General features: G+C 45.2%; 1 protein-coding gene across 1 annotated transcript in view; it reads right to left on the bottom strand.

Annotated features, from left to right (window-relative positions):
- LOC142586827 (uncharacterized) overlaps positions 1–13830 on the bottom strand; it is a 35106-nt gene extending 21276 nt beyond the window's left edge. Inside the window, exons 1-2 of the mRNA XM_075697696.1 lie at positions 13596–13830; positions 1732–1838 (exon numbers count right to left, since the gene is read on the bottom strand). Of these exons, the coding sequence (XP_075553811.1) occupies positions 1732–1838; positions 13596–13800 (312 nt within the window). The 5' untranslated portion in view covers positions 13801–13830. The remainder of the gene's footprint in view (positions 1–1731; positions 1839–13595) is intronic.
- Positions 13831–20425: the final 6595 nt, after the last annotated feature.

Raw genomic sequence — 20425 nt, 5'->3', positions numbered from 1 at the left:
CACACATTCATGCAGAAGCGACATGAGCTTCGCTTGTCATCTGTGGAGCAAGCTGACGCAAGTTTCGGTAAGAACGGCACGTTAAAGAACCCCAGGTGCTCGAAATTAACCTGGAGTCCCCTTTTACGGCGTGCCTAATAATCAGATCGTTGTTTTTGCATGTAAAAGCCAAGAATTTAATTTCAATTTTAATGAATATTAACCGTATCATTCCTTCGCAAGAGAAATGTTCCTTCGGGGTAAGCCCTGAATTATCTTTTATGCTAAGTTCACAAACCTGACGAAAGGACCTTTTTTATTGTGTATTCTAGAGGGTAGCATGCCAATTTCTGCGAATCCCTCTGGCAGTGTATCTAAATAGAATAACTAAAGGAGCTATGCTGAATCAATAAAAGTTCCTCCTTCTTTCTTGCACGAGTTCATGGTTGTACGAAAAGGAATACCCTCGCAGATGTCCCAGTGGCACCTTTATACGCTTTAAGGAAGCACAAGTGTTCAGAAATAATCTATAGCCACCCTCTATAGCATCTGTATTGTCTGTTGTTTGCCATTGCATGAAAAATGAAGACAACGCTACCCGATCTACCTGACAATATGATACATAAAGGATCGCACATATGCAGTGCTGACTGTGATCATTTTTTTTGTGACCATGAACCGCCTAAGCCGTGAGTCAGTTCTCTTAGATAAGCAAAAGAGTATTATGCGGAGGTGTTTCAGAAATTGCGCTTTGTTGGAAAGCTTATTTTTGTATATTGAAGTATTGGTAACTCAGATGGCTGTGGCGAGAAGGCCACCGTCACGCGGTACAACAGAACGGCAGTGAAGCTACATGCACGGCATGGACAGTTGTCCCCGTGTAACACTAACTACGCTTGACATTTAATCTCAACTGTCGTTCTGAAGGTGTTGAAATGACAAATGCAGGAAATTGATAGCTTGAAAGAAGCATTTTTCAAATATGGAAATGCTGATTACAGTATGTGTACAGCAAAAACAAAAAGAAAAAAAAAACACATGGCAGATTTTGGTGATTGGAGCGACCACAGGTTGCAGCAATCATTTAAGAATTAGTTGTGCCATTGCTCAGTTTTCAAAATCCTCTAAAGAAGGAAAACATATTAAAGGCATTTCTTTCTGAAGTTTCTTATGTGTCACCACCAGCAGCTCCAGGCGCTTTTCACTGCAATCATAAATACCGGTTATATGGTTGATATACAAGAGATTCAAGATTTCAAAAGTTCAAGATTTTCAAGAACCACGTACCTAATTTACTAGAATAACATCCATAGAGATGACTTATCTGCCCAGCCGGACATTATTAAAATATTGCAGCAATTCATTACCTAATTCAATTCGTTATCTTCTTAATTACACATATTACGGCACGTGTTTCTAGAAGAAAATTGAAATAAATCGTTAGAAAAGCCTAGTTATGGATTTTCACATTGAACACCGCCAGGCACACTTCGTGGTCCTGTTTCCGCAAATGAGGCGAACTTAAAGAATAATTTGACGCCAATTATCGAAGTTCACCTGGCCATTTTTATATGCAGAAACGAGTACCTATACTTTTATGACGGCTTCCTTCAAGTTTTTATTCTAAACACGTGCCGTAAAGCTTGTGGCAAATAATTTATTTGATGAAACGTTTTAAATGTTGAATGTATTGTGGGGTTTTTTTCTTACATGCAATGCAATAATGTAACAAAGTAACCTTGCAATGCTTACCCTCTGGAACATTTTGGGGCTGAACTTGTACTTCCCCGCGACGGGCAGGAAGCACTTGTCCATGAGCTTAGCTCCTAGCTGTGTTGCCTTGGCCTTCTGGGCAATTCCTGAGAGAGAAACAAAACAGATAGGTGTAACTTATTATTTTACGAAAAAAAAAGTTACAGGCACTATTCACAATGCGCACAACCGTCATTAGCGTTATCGAGAGCGCCAGACGATGCAGATGGGATTTCAAGGCTATCCGTGCGTTCAGTAGCAGACGCCGCATCGGTAGTGCTCCCCCTTTCTCATAATATATATGTTTCATATACGAAGATGTGGGCTACGGCCGTGGTGCAAATTAGTGTGGTGGGTCGAAAAGTACGAACTAGGTGCTTTAGTGCGCTCGTTTCTCTTAGAATAGATGCGCATGCAGGAATCACCCCGTATCTCCGCTAGCGTACACATTTGAATAATGTCTCGTGCACTTTAACGAAAAGGTTGCATCGTAGCGACAACTGTGTGAGTGTTCACCGTCGACTACCTATTTAGGGTCGTCTTGTTTACGAATTAAGGCAAATGAAACGAACAAATCAAAATCGCAACACAGTAGCTGCAGTATATTTACATATGTATTTTCTTACGCTGTTGATAATTACTGCGCAGTATTTTATCAACTAAATATTGCGGCAATAGTACTGTGAGAATCGAGCTGCAACTTATTTGGTTTTGTTATATTCTATGAAATACGATTGCGCAAAATGCCAATCGATTTGCTTTGGTTAGGGTCTGTAAGTTAGAATGAATTAACCTATTTGTGTCTTAATATACCGTTATTTCACCTAATCGGCATTTCTATTCATTGCGGTAAAGAACATAGGTATTTCGCGTTGACTATATTGGATTTTCTCAGCATTTGTTCGCGTATGTACTGTAGAACACATAGGTTGTAAATTAACAATGCTACGTTTACCCTGGGTCGCAATCTTGTGGTCTCAACTTATCTTGGGTATTTTCAATTTTGACTTAAATTCTAAAGCCGGTGGAAACCAAACCATCCTTTCAAGGCTCAACAAGTTTCCTTCAAGTCGATCTAGTGGCAGCACGATAACTTTAGTAGTTCACAAGGTGATCTACTTTTGGCAGAGCATGAATTGTTGAGCATAAATTAAGTTGTTTCAGACATCGTAGTCTAATACCCCTTTCTGACGCTTCGAAACGCAGAACTTTATTGAATGTACAGGCTTTACTCATTCATATTTAGGTGCAGTTTTTTCCTTCCATTAGCACGATCAATTCTTCACAACACTACCATTCCATGCCTGGTATTTGCCACTCAGAAATGATGCGCCCATTTGGCACCACGAGTGCAATAAACGGTGTCGAGATTCGACAGTTGCAAAAAAAGAGGCGGTAGGTGTTCTCTGTCCACCTAATTGTAGAAACATTAGGTTAACAAAGAAACCACATAAATATCGGAGAAAAATATGAAATACCCAAGATGAAAGCCATGGGTAGTGCGTGGAGAACAGGTCTCGTGCCCATGCCGATTCTTCTAAACGACACTCCATTCTTTGTTGTTTGCTAGTGAAGGTGCTGACATCTTTAGAGCTACATATTTCAATGCGGTTGAGTAGGAAGATCAGTGTATATATTTAATTAGTGCCAAAAATCAGTGGTTATCATACTAATAATGTAATTATACTAAATGTAATTTCGCTGAATGAAATTGTTGATTTACTTACTGCAGAGCATTATTGGTTATCAACCCAATCGTGACGTTAGTCGCAGCGAATGACATGCTGCCATACTATTTGCGCCTTCTTCCCTGTTATGCTGTGTTTTTTAATCGATTAGAAAGTCATCATAACACTAGCTGTATAACCTGCCAAGGCACTATGTAGACAACTGTGCTACCCAAGGTAGCGCGTCGAGAGCAATGGACCGATAAAAATATTTTTAAGCCCGTCACATTGAGCTTGAGACACTTCTTATTGGACTTGGCTGGCAAATGTCTGAATAATAATTAAAGTCTTTTAGTAAAAGTTGTTGCAAGAAAATGGCTGGCTCTCAGCCCTCTGTGCTACCCTGTCGTGAATCAACGAGTTTTAGCGCAATAGCGTAAAGGGCTCAGTGTCGCAGAAAGTTCCTCGTCGGTGTCCAGCGTCGACCATCGTTTCGGCAAAAATCATTCCGAAACACGTATACACAACCACGCAGGCCCTCCACGTAGCGCATGGAAGTTACTGAACTAATTGGATTTCGCAAGGTAAAATACGCCAGAAAAATCCTAAAGCAAGAATCACACCAAGCATGCACACCTATAGCGTAGGACTGTAATTTGAATATACAAGAAAACAACTTTTTACGCGGCAACTAGCGTTTTCTAGCGTTTCTACCATTTATAGAAAGGTCATGGCCTCCGATATTTAAGCGTGCTGGCATGCGCAAATCTCAAGACCATAAAGTGGTGCGCCCGGTTCCTTGCAACAACTCCAGATGGCGCTAGCCTACGCCGCATCGCGACCCACTCACGAGGTCACGTTTCTACCAGAAAGCTCGCCTTCATGCATAGAGTTCGGCGCCAGTGTTTCCCGGTAAACATTACGGTTACATAAGCTGCAGTTTCCAGGAAGCGTGAGAAGCACTCAGGGATCTTTGAATACTATCGCGTTCCACTCTTAAAGACGAAGCTTAAGCGTCATCCAAGTTTTTCCCTTCTTTCATTGTTTCGACAGCTTTTTCCATGAGCCACATTTTTCGAGTGGCCAGATTGGATTTTGGGCCTACGCTACACAGGAAATAGTTGATGCTCTCATATTATTGTGACGTTCCAGTATAGAGCTCCCACATTAATTCCTCCAAAAATTCACACAACTTACTGGACAATCAATCAATCAATCAACCACCACCACCATCATCATCATCATCATCATCATCATCATCATCATCATCCTATTCATGTCCACTGCAGGACGAAGGCCTCTCCCTGCGATCGCCACTTACCCCTGTCCTGCGCCAACCGATTCCAACTAGCACCCGCAAATTTCCTCATTTCCTCGCCCCATCTAGTCTTCTGCCGTCCTCTACTGTGCTTCCCTTCTCTTGGTACAAATTCTGTCACCCTAATGGTCCAACTGTTATCTAGTCTGCGCATTACATGACATGCCCAGCGCCACTTGTTTCTCTTAATGTCTATTAGAATATGGTCTATACCCGTTTGCTCTCTGATCCAAACCACTCTCTTTCTGCCTCTTAAAGTTATGCCTAGCATCATTCGTTCCATCGCTCTTTTCGCGGTCCTTAACTTGTTGTCAAGCTTCTTTGTCAGCCTCCAAGTCTGCGCCGTATGTCAGCACCGGTAAAATGCACTGATTGTATACTTTTCAATGATAACGGTAAGCTCCCAGTCAGGAGCTCACGATGTCTGGCGTATGCGATCCCAACCATTTTTATGCTTCTGTGAATTTCCTTCTTATGGTGAAGGTTCCCTGTGATTAGTTGACCTCAGTAAACGTAGTCCTCTGCAGACCCTAGAGGCTGACTTGCGATCTTCAACTCTTGTTCTCTTGCCAGGTTATTTATCATTATCTTTGTCTTCTGCATATAATCTTCAGCCCCACTCTTACACTCTCCCTGTTAAGGTCCTCAATCATTTGTTGTAACCCGTCTGCGTTGTTGCTGAATAAAACAATGTCATCGGCAAACCGAAGGTTGTTGAGGTATTCGCCGTCGATCTTTACTCCTAAGCCTTCCCAGTTTAATAGCTTGAATACTTCTTCTAAGCACGCAGTGAATAGCATTGGAGAGATTGTGTCTCCTTGTCTGACCCCTTTCATTATAGGTATCTTCCTACTTTTCTTGTCTAGAATTTAGGTGGCTGTGGAATTTCTGTAGATATTTTCCAGGGTATTTACGTAAGCGGTCTGTGATCCTTGATTACGCAATACTTCTAGGACTGCTGGTACCTCTACTGAATCAAATGCTTTTTCATAATCTATGAAAGCTATATACGGAGGCTTATTGTACTCTGCGCATTTCTCGATAACCTGGTTAATGACATGGATGTGATACATTGTAGAGTAACCTTTCCTGAAGGAAGCCTGCTCCCTTGGTTGACTAAAGTGCAGTGTTGTCCTTATTCTATTGGAGGTTATTTTTGTAAATATTTTATATAATACTGGGAGTAAGGTAATGGGCCTATAATTCTTTAGTTCTTTAACGTCGGGCTTTTTGTGCATTAGAATAATGTTTGCATTCTTCCAGTTTTCTGGGACCGTCGCAGTCGATAGATACTTCGTATAGACAGCCGCCAGTTTTCCTAGCATTATGTCTCCTCCATCTTTGATTAAATCGACTGTGATTGCATCCTCTCCTGCCGCTTTTCCCCGTTTCATGCCTTGCAAGGCCTTTCTGACCTCATCTCTAGTTATAGGAGGAGTTTCTGTATACTATTCATTATTGTTTCGAATAGAGTGCTCCTGAGTCCTCTGGGTACTGTAACGGTCAGTATAGAATTCTTCCGCTGCTTTTATTATGCCTTCGAGATTGCTGATGATATTACCCTGCTTATCTTTGAGCGCATACATCTTGGTTTGTCCTATGCCAAGTTTTCTTCTCACTGATTTCAGGTCGCCTCCATTTTTAATGGCTTCTTCAGTCTTTCTCACGTTATAATTTCGAATAGTACTTATTGTCGCTTTGTTAATCAGTTTTGACAGTTCCGTGAATTCTATCTGATCTCTTGACTTGGACACTTTCATTCTTTGTCGTTTCTTTATTAGATCCTTTTTTACTTGGGAAAGCTTGCCTACTGGTTGCCTTGGTGCCTTGCCTCCCACTTCAATTGCTGCCTATGAAGCCAGCCTCGTTACGGCTTCATTCATTACCTCTATATCATCATCGTCATTTCTCGGTTCTAAGGCTGCATATTTGTTTGCAACTACCAGCTTAAATTTGTCTCCTTTTACCCTTACTGCCTCTAAGTTGACCTGTTTCTTTTTCACGAACTTTACTCTTTCTCTGTTCAAATTGAGATGAATCCTGACCCTCAATAACCTATGATCACTACACTTTACTCTACCTATTACTTATACATCCTGCACTATGCTGGGATCGGTAAAAAGTATGAAATCAATTTCATTTCCTGTTTCGCCATTAGGGCTTTTCCAGGTCCATTTTTTGTTGCTACGTTTCCTGAAAAAAGTGTTCATTATTCTCAGCTTATTCCTTTCTGCGAATTGTACCAGCATCTTGCATCTTGCTTCTCCTAGTAGACTTAAGATAATTAATCGCATCCTAAAAAAATTGCCTATAGCCTCTCGTATGGCACACTTGGTCATGAGGAAGATGTCTTGCTGAGCATGTACCAGTCAGACACGTTGTTTGTCGAGCAACAAGTTTTGTTCGACGCCATGTGTAAGAATTGTTTTTCTACTAAATTCAAAAACTTGAACGTGAAATCTCGCAGCTTACGTCAGACAGAAAAATACGTGGTACCTCGTGTGTACACAAACTACGGCAAGAGGACTTGCGTTTTCTGCGTGCCGGCTAAGTTCAATACATTGAATGAGAATGATATCGCGGGAACAGTTAAACAAATAAAATCACACTTAAGGTCATGGGTGATACGTAATGCCCATATTTTTTATACTTTTCTTCGGGATTTGAAACTTGCGAACCTTATTGTGAAGTAATCTTTATTCTCAGTTTCTTTTTTCTTGTTGATGCAACATTATCTTTTGTTTGCCAATATCATTTTCTTTCAATATTATTTTTTTCCTATAGTACACATATCAGTGCTACCAGCTGACTGCCCAGCCTCGCACACAAGCAATGTTGCTTATGCGGGCTCGATTTGTAACCATGACACGACTGGATATAATAAAGATTATTATTATTATTATTAATATTATTATTGTTATTATTATTATTATCTCAGCTATAGTGTTTCTAGAATCGACACCGTAGTTGCCAATTGCATGTTCACCCGCCTGCTTTTTCACCACTTTTGCACTGAAGCGGACGAAGTGCCTTCTTCTTAGAACGCTTCTATCTGTGTTCTCTGGTTTTCGACGAATTCTTCGGAATTTCCTGGTGCCTCGGCTCCCGGTTTTGTGGCCATGGACGCGGAGCCTTCCAGAAGCCCTCCTGGCCAACGGTCATCAAGGCCGTCCCTCACGAGGAAGAGAGGAAGCGTGCTCAGTGACACCGAAGACACTGAGCTATACTCGATGTCGGATGAAGACTCATCGGATGATAGCTTCATCACTGTCCGCAGAAAGAGGGCCAAAAGGAGGACTGTCAACGCGAACCCATCAACGCAAGCGAGCACGGCGACGTTGAACTCAAGGCCTGAACGCTGGCCTCACGCCATCGTGTTCGTACCCGAAGAGCCCTCAAACAACCTCCGACTGCTCAACAGGCAAGAACTATCTGTTTTCTTGGAAGGGGTTGTGCCGAATGAAATTAAGGATATTCGGATAAATGCACGCAAAAATGTCCTCGCAATCGATGTTACCAACGGGAGTGCGCTCGAAAAACTGAAGCAAATCTCGGTGCTAGGGCGCATCAAAGTGCGTTCATATATCCCGATGGATGACGCATCCACAGCAGGTGTCATTTATGACATCGATGTCGCCATTCCCAACGCGGACTTGCCTATCCTCGTCAAACCAGCAAGTGAGGGTGTTGTCATCACGCGTGTGAGCCGCCTTGGAACATCGCGCTGCGTCAAACTGATCTTCAAAGGAGATTGCTTACCAACACACGTCAAAGTCGGTCACTTCCGACACCCTGTTCGGCCCTTCATACCAAAGCCTCTTCAATGCCATCAGTGCTTCAGGCTTGGACATGTCAAGGGTGTCTGCCCAAACTCGATACTATGTCCCCGTTGTGCTGAACCTCATGCGGAGGAGACGTGCCGGGCTACTGTCCTAAAGTGCGGCAACTGTAATGGTTCCCATGCTGCCTCGTCTAGGGACTGCCCTCGCATCAAGAAAGAGGTCGCTGTTCTCAAGCAAATGGTTCGGGACAATTCGACACACAAGGAGGCTGCTGCAACGATCCGGCGTCGGCGTCGGCGTCACCGAACCGCCTCAAAAAAGGCAGAGCCGCGAAAGGAGAGGGCCGCTTCCATTGTAGCACCCACTTTCTCCAATCAGGCCAAAAAGGGGCTGAACAGCACAAGGAAGTCGCCTGAAAGGAATTTGTCTCAAGAAGAATGGCCTGCGCTTCCAAGCCAGCAATCTCCCACAGAACTACAGATTGTCAAGCCCGCTCGGGAGCGTGCTCCTGCTGCTGATGCCACGCCTAAAGCAGATCATCAAGTCCTTTCAATGCTGCGTCCCCTCATAGATGCCATTCGAGTGATTCTGTCAAACCTTGGAACTACGTCTGCTCAAAATGCAATGAAAGTACTGGACGCCTTAAACCCAGTGCTTGAGTGCCTCGAATAGAGACATGGCCAGCCATCGCCCATCGTTTCGAGAGGAAGTCAAGGCAGCGTCAATCATACAATGGAACGCAAGAGGACTAAAATCACGCCTTTCGGATTTTCGTCAGTATATATATACTCATTTGTTCCCAGTCATTGTCATATGTGAGCCTAATGTGTCAAAACCAGTCAGATTATCGGGATACGAAGCTGTTATATCCGCAACAACTAATGCATGCAGCAAAGTCATCGTTTTTCTTCGTCAAGAACTGACATATGTTCGCCAGCCGATTCCGCCTCATGATAAAAATCAATACGTTTGCCTAACAATTAAAAAGGGCAAACTCATGTTTACACTTGTTGGCGTTTATGTATCGCCTTCAAGTGTTTTTGATCCCAAACGATTAACGAACATCTTGTCTGTGTGCCCTGCCCCATATGTCATCATCGGAGTTTTTAATGCGCACCATATAGCATGGGGAAGCGCAAGAACAAATGCAAGAGGGCAAAGACTTGCAAACTTCGCCTGTAACCACGGCCTTTCACTCCTGAATGACGGCAGCCCAACGTTTATACGAGGCGTGAATTATGGCAGCTGTCTTGACCTAGCTTTCGTCTCCAGCAGTTTCACAAGATATGTTAAATGGTTTTCGGATATCGAGACACACGGGAGTGATCATATTCCCACATACCTTGTCATCAAAGGAATGTCCAGTCCCACCCCACGGAACACCATTCGATTAATTGACTGGACCACTTTTACTTCCACCATGGAGGATGCTTGTCGAGAGGGCTTGTCCTCTGGATTAGAGGAAGCAATCAAGTCTGCAATGCTACACGCCGCGCGCACGGTCACGGTTTCGTCGAAGCACACGGAATTGGATATAGAGTTGGAGCGACTTCGTGCACTCCGTCGTCGTGCGGAGCGGCGTTACCGGCGTACAAAATCCATCGAAGACCTTAGGACAGCCAGACGACTACAAAAGAAACTTCAACGTCGCATGGATAGATTGGCATCTCGACGTTGGGCAAGATTTTGCCAGTCACTAGACCCCCGAAAGCCACTTTCCCACATCTGGAGAACCATACGTGGTCTACGTTCCTTCCCTGAACAACGCTTCCCATTCAAAGCGCTGGCGCTCTTCCAGGGGCGGCTAGAGGCTGATGTTGCAGAAGACTTTTGTGCAAGGATCGCTGGCCAAGCAACCGGTCCAGGCTTTCGAGCCCCCAGTCGCATCCCTGTTTCACGTGACGGCCGCATGGATCTTCCTTTCATAATGGAGGAACTCGAAGCGGCTCTTGCTCTATGCAGGCGTTCTTCATCCGCAGGACCAGATGGAATATCCTACCGCGCCTTGAACAACCTGAGTGATGGCGCACGGAGAGAACTGTTACATCTCTACAACTTATCTTGGCAGGATGGCATGGTTCCCGAAGAATGGAAGATAAGCCGCTTGGTCCCTCTCCTGAAGCAAGGCAAGTCCCCACTTGAACCCACCTCATACCGCCCAATAGCGCTGGCCAGCTGTGTGGGAAAGATAATGGAAAAGATGATCCGTGCCCGCTTGGAGTGGTACCTGGAGCACTACAACATGTTACCGAATTGCATGGCTGGTTTTCGTCGAGATCGCTCTTCAGTAGACAGTGTTGTTGATCTCGCTACGTACGTCCAGCTTCAAAAGTCACGCAAAAGATTATGTGCAGCTTTGTTCTTGGATGTCAAGGGGGCATACGATAACGTATCTCACGAGGCTATCCTCGATGCTCTTGAGATGGTTGGTCTAGGTGGTCGAGTTTTCCAATGGATCTCTCATTACCTTTTTATGAGATCTTTCTTTGTCTGTACCGGTGATGGTAAAACCGCACTACACACTACACGTACCGAGGTGTTCCTCAAGGCGGTGTACTAAGCCCTACCCTATTCAACCTCACACTCATTGGTCTCGTTGATCATCTGCCAGCAGCGATCAAGATATCAATGTACGCCGACGACATATGTATATGGACCTCAGGTGTGACACGTCCTCAGATACGTGCAAGACTTCAAAAAGCTGCTACTCTAATAGCTATATACCTCCGCAACCAAGGTCTTGAAATCTCGTCAGACAAATGTGCACTGATGGCGTTCACTCGCAAACCAATGACACCCTACGCCATATCCATAAATGGCCAGTTAATTTCTTATGAGAAGACTCACAAATTTCTTGGCATAATCATTGATAGAGATCTCTCATGGAGCCCCCACGTGACCTACTTGAAGAAGCGTCTGACAGCTATCTCCCAACTTTTCAAGTTTCTGGGAGGAAAGACTTGGGGAATGTCAGTGCATGCAATGTTGGAATTGTACAGGGCTCTTTTTCTGGGCTTCTTGAGATACAGTTTGCCCGTACTGACCAACACCTGCCAGACAAATCTCCGTGCTCTACGGGCTATTCAAGCTCGGGCTCTCAGGGTTTGTCTTGGTTTGCCAAAATGCACATCGATAGCAGCGACTATTGCGATTGCTCGGGACCAACCTATACAAACACACATTGCGGTAGAAGTGTTGAGAGTGCACATTAGGCACGTTGCCCGTGCCTGTTCCCACCATCTGGCAACACTACCGTCAGAAAGGCAGCAGGCAGCATTTTGTACTACGATTTCGGAGTATTCCACCTGCCTCCCGTCAGGCTTCACCCCCGCAACTAAGCCATCGATTCCTCCATGGTGTTTGGCTCGACCCGCAGTGCGCCTCACCGTACCAGGAATCAGGAAAAAATCTGAGCTGTCATCACCTGCTCTTAAACAACTAACTCTGCTCCTTTTGCACGAGAAGTACGCCGAACACGTACATATTTATACTGATGGATCGACAACTCTCCAGTGTTCCTCTGGAGCCGTGGTCTTCCCAGCGAAAGCCACCACCATCAGTTTCAAGACATGTCACCCAACGACACCGATGGCCGCGGAACTTGCAGCCCTTCGCGCTGCACTTCGTCTCGTCAGCCAAGAGCAACCTCGAAGGTGGTCAATATTCAGTGACTCGAAGGCTGCACTGCAATCTCTGCTATCGGCCCTGCGGCGCGGACCACACGAACAACTGGTATTTGAGATTAGAGAACTCATTCATACCTTAACTGAGAAAGGACACCACGTGACATTTCAGTGGCTTCCAAGTCACTGCGGAGTCATAGGGAATGAACACGCTGACAACGCTGCTTGGTCGGCTCTTCAAGGGGACGAAGAGGAGCCGATACCGTTATCAAGGACAGATGCCGCTCGAAAACTTCGAATGATCAGCCGTGACATCACGTTCTCCTTGTGGAACGCTGGAAGTTTTCACGACTACCGACTCCACAATCTTGACTACTCTCTACGCCTTTGTATTCCAGCTGGACTCTGCCGTCGCGAAGCTACCCTGCTTTGTCGACTATGGCTAGGGGTGGCTTTCACCAAGTCTTTCGCTTACCGAATTGGATGGGCCGACGACGCCACGTGTGAGGACTGTGGTAACGAGGAGACTTTTCAACACCTTCTTTGTGACTGTCCTCGATATAATTTACAGAGACAATCACTCGCAACCGCGATAGCGCGCTTTGACCAAAGACCTCTCACAGAGGAACTTATTTTACAATACCGCCATCACAAGCCATCGCAGCAGAGGGCGACGAGGGCACTGTTGCGGTTTTTGAGGGCGACAGGATTGGACAGGCGGCTGTAGCCTGAACAAATGTTGATAGTGTGGCAAGTGTCACTGTGCTGTGCGATGACAGTATTCGGTGCCAGTGACCGATGGTGACTGTGTGTCTAGGCTCCTTCCTTTTCTTATCTCTACTTTGTTACCACTTTACCTCCCCCTCCCCTCTCTCCCCAGTGTAGGGTAGCCAACCGGATCTTTTTCTCTGGTTAACCTCCCTGCCTTTCCCCTTTCCTCTCTCTCTCTCTCTCTCTTTGCACTGAAGCCAATCAAAAATACCTAATAAATTCTGTAGCTGTATGTTTTTCACAATTCTGAAGATGCAATGAATGCGGTAAAGCTAAATTTTCAAACGGCAGACTTATGTGACACTTCTAACAGAAAAGCGAAAAGAAAGGAAACGTGTGAGGTTACGAGCAGAAAAGAGCGCTAAACGACAGGACGAATAGAAGGACACAGACCACAGCGCTGGTTGGTTCGTGATCACGAACAGAAAACACTAGATTCACGAGAAAAAAGCATAATGTCACTCAAACTACTTGCGCACTATAAAACATGCATCACTGATACTACCGTCAAACGAGACCCGCTACCACAGTCAGGCAAAATGACAAACCTAGCAAACTTGAAGACAGTCATGCAGTTTCTTCCGCCCACGATTTCGCGAAGGCAGTGAAACTCATTATTTATCTCCCGGAATGAGCAGTTGGGGATTCTATTCTCTTAAAATTTTACACAACATGCATGCAATGAACTGTATGGGTTGCTCACCCGTCTTCTCTTCGCAGACATCGAACTTCTCGTCTTTGCATGCACTGAACGAAAGGAATGTGAGGCCGAAAATAAAGCCCACAAGTGAAGCTGCGAACATCATCCTGCTCATCGTCCGTACGTTTCTGCACACGCAGTCGAGTGGTTTCCTGTATTTAGGTTCTTCACTTGCGAATAACTTACGGCCTTCGGTTGAGCCAAACATTTACCATTGCCAACATTAAGGTAAACGTTGTAAAGCAGGGGACCACGCACTATGATTAAACAAAAACAGCGCTTACAACAGCGCGATGGATACGTGGTTGCTTAAAGTGAACCCTAGGCCACATTCATGGCGACTGGTATGATGACACTTGCCTGTTATAAATGATGCCTATGTAAGCAGTTTCAACACGACGGGTTTTGATGGCGCACGGGGGTTCACTGTCACTAGGTCATTATTAAACCTGAGAAGTGATTTATACGAAGGTGGCATTGTTCAGCTTTTTTCAAGTGCGGATTCTGGAAATTTAAAATGAAGTCATTCTAGTCCACTTTATTTAGAAAAACAGTTGTGCAAGCATCATGGTTTCGCTTGGATTGGCTTAGGTTATTCCCGTTTGTGTGTCCATGAACAAGCCCTCGGGACAAAACAAATGCAGCATGTGCCTTATTCCTCAGCTGAGACCGTACAAAAATAAGACAAATGTGCGAACGACTGAAGGCGAGTGCCCGCTGTTTCTACAACTTCTACAGGGTGCAGCGCCATGTGTACACAGCAAGTGCATTACGAGTCAATGATCACAGATGTGCAGGGAATTTTCTGATAAGGCACTGCTATTCATTATCAGTCATTTGAAGCCAGAAGTACGAATTTATGACAAATCCATGCGACGCCTAAGTTTACCATACTCACTGAACCACCATACTTATAGCTCCCGCAGGCATTAGCTCCAGAGTTGGCTCTAGTATTTTTTTTTCGCAAACTATGAGCCATACGAAGCGGCGCAATGGAATACGAGGCGCAGTACGTTCTTTTGATGCAGCGGCTTGCGGCAACGACAGCGTCCCGCAACCGTCATTTGTCGTTGTGGCGGGCTTTACGGAAGCTCGTGGACAAACGCGACACCGCGGAATCAGCGACAAAGCATCTTAGCCGTAATAGACTGTCGGGTGTCACAAACGAAGATTCACTAAATATGGCCTCCCAACCACATGCGACTTGCAATCTTGCAAATAAATCACGGCGTCACTGCGTGGGCTTCGTTTACAGGCGTAATCTTTTTTTCATGTTCGGTTTCAGCTAGCAAGCGGAGCCATGCCTAGCGATGACAGGACGCACCTGTTCAGTCTGTCAACTAGAAAGAAGCATGCATATTTTTATGGAGCAGGCAAGCAAGCAAGCAAGCAAGCAAAAAAGCAAGGAAAGCTGTATTATACAACGTCACTACTCCAACCAAGAGTATATAATACGCAAAACAAACAGAACATAAATTAGACAATATGTATTCAAACGTCGGTGTGCCACGACACAGATTCATATCCAGACCGTCATCCTTGATTGCTGGTGAACTACATAAGCGTCCTAGTGAGGGTGGCGTGGTGGTATATCAGGGATATCGTGGGCGATAGGTCTATGTTACAGGCGCCATATTTCCAATATGATGTCCGCGGAAAGTACATGTTTGAAACCTTTGCAAAGCATCCAAACACGCTGCTGACCAGTGACAACGCGCGTGTAGACTCGCAAGCTAGTTGAACTCGCAGAATTCGACACACTCAACCCAGCGTTGTCTTTTTTATAGCAATGCTCACACACAGCCTCGAAAGAAGCGCCGAAGGAGCCTCACCGCGTCTGTACTTGAATGCTGGAACTTAAAAGAGATAGCAAGGACAGGAAAGGCAGCGAGGTCAGCCAGACGAGCACCCGGTTTGCTACCCTACACTGGGTGTGGGGGAAAGGTGAATAGGAAGAGGAACATAGAAAGAGAGTGATCGAAAGAGGTTAAGTAAACCATGGGCCACCTTCCGTCATGACTTGAGTTAGGTGCTAGTAAGCATGCAGAAACGTCTTGGCTCTCATTTCCGAGTGCAAATTATGGGGTTTGTAACAGGCGTTACGAAAATCGCGTAAGCGATTGCACTTCACCCAGTTGTTGGTGCTGCCTCAGGATCCATCCATCCGTTCTATCTATCTATCTATCTATCTATCTATCTATCTATCTATCTATCTATCTATCTATCTATCTATCTATCTATCTATCTATCTATCTATCTATCTATCTATCTATCTATCTGTCTGTCTGTCTGTCTGTCTGTCTGTCTGTCTGTCTGTCTGTCTGTCTGTCTGTCTGTCTGTCTGTCGGTCTGTCTGTCTGTCTGTCTGTCTGTCCGTCCGTCCGTCCGTCCGTCCGTCCGTCCGCCCGCCCATCCGCCTGTCTGTCTGTCTGTCTGTCTGTCTGTCTGTCTGTCTGTCTGTCTGTCTGTCTGTCTGTCTGTCTGTCTGTCGGCAACCATATTGCCGTCAACTTGGGTCAATGGATATGTTGCACTGTGTTTGTGTTATTCAGTCTACCTCTTTGGTGCCATCTTGGAGCACCAAGTATGTGTCACTTGCTCTGGGCCGGTGCTCAATGAACCTGACGGAGACTTGGGTAATTGGGAAGGAGCCGTTCTTCAATGAATCTCTATGAGGGCAACTTGGGCAATTGAGCATGTGGCATTGTGTATACGGCACACTTCAATGACATCACTTACCCCGCTTCACACAAACTTGTGGTGCTGGTTATGTGGCAGTGCTTATCTACCGCAGTTCAATTAACCTCTTCTACCCCAACGTGGATGAGTTGGCATGTGAAAGTAGGTATGTGCCCCCCTTCAATGAACTATTTGATGTCTGCGCAACCAAATACGCGCTACTGTTCAATGAAGATATTTAAGCAACTTGGGTCACTCTATATGCGCCAGAGGATATTTGGAACGATATATGTGGGGGGGGGGGGAGGCACATGGTATGTGCCACTCTTCAATGAACGTCCTTTACGCCAACTTGGGTCACTAGTTAAGAGCAACTCGATGCGTGTAGTTCTGCAAGGGATTTTGTTGACGGGAGCGTGGGTCTCTTTCAGCGCAATTCTTTACGGCTGAGCCACGTCATGCTCAATGCCCACAAAACTGAGTCCGTCGTGTGAGGTCAGCTTAAAGCATCGGGCTGCTCTCTTTAAGGAAATCGCGCGAACTCGGTTCGATTTTGCCCACCACGGGAGAAATTTATACGCTTGCTATTGATACATTTGGCTCGTCGAAATCGCTCCCCCACCATCTCGCGAAATCAGCTAGTCCAAATGCATCCGGGGTCCTCTCTCGCCCTTTACACTGCACATGCTGCGCCCTCTAGCATCGCCGCCGTACATTCCGCCCTCGGGTTGGGTTTCATTCCAATAGGTCATCGTAGAAATTAAAAGGATACATTCTCTCATGGTAGGGCGGCACATTCCCAGCGGAAGTTACCTATAAGTAAGTGACAGCAGGACTGTGCCGACCTTCCACGCTCTTGAGACCATCATCGGTAACTATTGTGGCGTCAAGGACGTTTGCTGATGAGCGGCCCACACCACGCGGCACATACCCAGTCCAGCATTCCCAGTGACACACGTGGGCGTCAGCGACGCTAGTCGGAAAGCGGCACATAGGTACACAGTGCCACGTATACCCAGTGACCCAAGTTGGTTCGACGACTGGTTCCGAACCCTGTTCCCTCACCAGACAAACCCGACGCGCTATCCATTCGACCGTGGACAAGCCAGAGACCCAGGCGTGCGGAAAATCGGTTCGATACATAAGTAGACAGACAGACAGACAGCCAGTGGAGAGTGCGCGAAGTACACTAAGAATGCTAGTCGTTTGTATATTACACGACCAAAGGGTGCATTGAGCGTGAAAGATACCTGCGCATCTGAAAAAACATCGAGTGAAATAAGAGCGTCCACGTTACGCTGCGAAGCTTGGCATAGTGGACATTTGCTTACTCGCAAAGCAATACGAAGCAACGACTTCTGTCGTCCACAAGCTGCGCGTAGCGAGTCAAACATAAACAGCGGGACGCTTGACAATGGCGCATGGCGTCCGTTGGCAGCAAGTTACTTGGCCAAAGAAGTCAGAAGCGCGAGGGGTCGAGGTGCTGAATGTCTCTCGTTGAGTCTTATCACTTTTTACCTTTGTGGGAAGTAAACAGCACCACCAACAAGAACAGACTCGAGAAGATACTACGCACGAGCTTGCTCGGTGCATTAGGTGCAGTTTTATTTGAAACCGCAGCTTCTATCGCTGGCATTGTTACCGTGTGTCACGTAAATTAATCGCGTCTTATGAGTCTTCAAGATAATGCAAAGTGCAACACACGCACACACACACACACACACACACACATATATATATATGCGCAATTTAGTGACCTCTTACTTGTCATACTATATTGGTCCCTCATGATTTGAATAAGCGCAGCGCCCCTCGTTTTCATTCCTTCTAGTACATATAAAACATAATTGAATGATTTATATAGCTGACGTAAATTACACACACACACACACACACAAACACACACACGCACACACACACACACACACACACACACACACACACACACACACACACACACACACACACACACACACACACACACACACACACACACACACATATATATATATATATATATATATATATATATATATATATATATATATATATATATATATAATGTTTGTTATCAATCTTAAATTGCTAACACCTGTAAAATTTTAAGCATGTCGCCTTCGTATTGTTGCTTGCTCGCCCCCAACCCACTTGTCTGATCCACAGAGGTGCACAGATAGTTCAGCCTGGTCAGAAAGCAATAAACTTCATCAGGTAAACGTGAACAGTGTATGGTTTCTGCATTTATTATATATATATATATATATATATATATATATATATATATATATATATATATATATATATATAGAATGTTGGGCGAGCCAGCAACAATACGAAGGCGACATGCTTAATATTTTACAGCTGTTAGGAATTTCAGATTGAATCATGATGTAGTGGTGTGTAATGCCAGTAAATGTAGCCATTCCTGGAGGGTAAATGACATATTTGATTTTCTTTTCTCAAGCGTTTCTTTGGTGATGATACGGATGTTACCAAAATGCACAATTTTCCACGGCATTGCTTATTTTTGCTTGCTACTGCGAATACCACACAACGCCTCTCTTTGCACTTCTAGGAGGCGAACACACACAGATTGCTGACCGTACGCGAGAAACAAAGCTATTGTCCTAGCTTGGTCTTATTCACACTGACGTCATCCGCACCGTCCGTGAATCGTACAGGAACAGCGTACGTCAGAAAAGAGTGTTCGCTCGTCGGTTACTCCCTAAGAGCGGCAGTTCTAGACAAGGTCACCAGCTTCCTATTTCTGATATGAAACCGACGAAGAAACGCTCTTTACTGACACCGATACCGTCACGATGACGGGACGGTACTGACAACGGCTGTGTGAATCAGTCCCTGACCATTTGACGCACGCGCGCAAGACACTGGAGAGTGCAGCGTCGTCGATAAACCGCCCTTGCACGCCCGAGTTCCTTATCAGCTATTAGCAAGAAACGATGTAGTCGGCCGTAGGGGGTATCGGTATTCCCCTGGCTTTCAGTTATATAAAGCTCAAGTGTGGAGCGATAAACCGTTTACTATATACTTGTCGCTACTGTGTTCGCTACTTCAGAGAGACGCTTGATTGCGAGTGACGTCTTTTTGCAGCGCCTAGTGAAGCTACCTGGTCCTATGTAGGAGAGTTTGTAGCAGCCTACCACACGCAAACATGAATTTGTGAGCAAATGTTCATTCGACGGCATACAGAAAAAAATGTCGCGGTTTCGCCCGAAAGGCGGAACATTGATAGCGAAAACAAAATCCTGTTAGACACCACACAAAGTAAGGGTTATGGGTTTATTGGTTATATTATCCTGTATTATTATTCTGTTTATTATTATTATCCTGTTCCAAGGAAGACCTCAGCTGTACAGACAGCTGTACAGCTGCTGTATGGCACAACATTGCGGTTACCCGGTAAATTTTTCGCACCAGCTACCATTGCCAAATCCAAATCAGACAACTATTTTGATCAGCCCCGCTTCCTGCTTGCCCACTTGCATCCTTGCCTTAGAAGAGTTGCCTTCTTTAGTAATGTTTTGCTCTGCAGAGACATACCTAGAGAGAGGCACGTTTTCGTACAATGTGAAGGCATCCGACTATCCCTTACGCCTCCCAGTGACAGTCCTTTCAAGGTATTCATGCGGACAGAAAAAAACTGTTACCATCGAGCTCAACGGAAGTGAAAACGTCGTGGCGATAGACAGGGTCAAACCAGCCTACCTAGCGACCTGGTCACCATGATTCTCTTTCAACGACTTTACAACCGCTGAAACGACGAATCTACGCTATCGCACGGCTTCAAAAGCTGTTTCCTGGACTTCGCTGCACCGCTGCTTTTCTCGTAAACAGAGGGAGCCCGATAGCAGCCATCGTCATGTTGCTCGGCAGCCTATTATACATGGCGCGTGTGTTTCGTGCCTCGTGCTGCGAGCTCAGATAGTAGAAGAAAAAAAAGAAGGATAAAGAAAGCTGCCAATGCTCCTGATATCGGTTCGAATGTTTCTCAGGTTTTCGCTCGTCGTCTTAGTGTTGTATTTGAGGCAGCTTTATTGTCTAGGATTGCTTGCAGCATTTGAGCATTCGTCGGCCGTTCCTCAATGTCCCCAGACCACCGAAACGATATCACAGAACACTGGTGAAGAATAATA

The sequence above is a fragment of the Dermacentor variabilis genome, chromosome 7, assembly GCF_050947875.1.
Source record: "Dermacentor variabilis isolate Ectoservices chromosome 7, ASM5094787v1, whole genome shotgun sequence".
NCBI lineage: Eukaryota > Metazoa > Arthropoda > Arachnida > Ixodida > Ixodidae > Dermacentor > Dermacentor variabilis.
The sequence above is the reverse complement of the archived record's forward strand: the minus strand, read 5'-3'. Positions and strand labels throughout refer to the sequence as shown.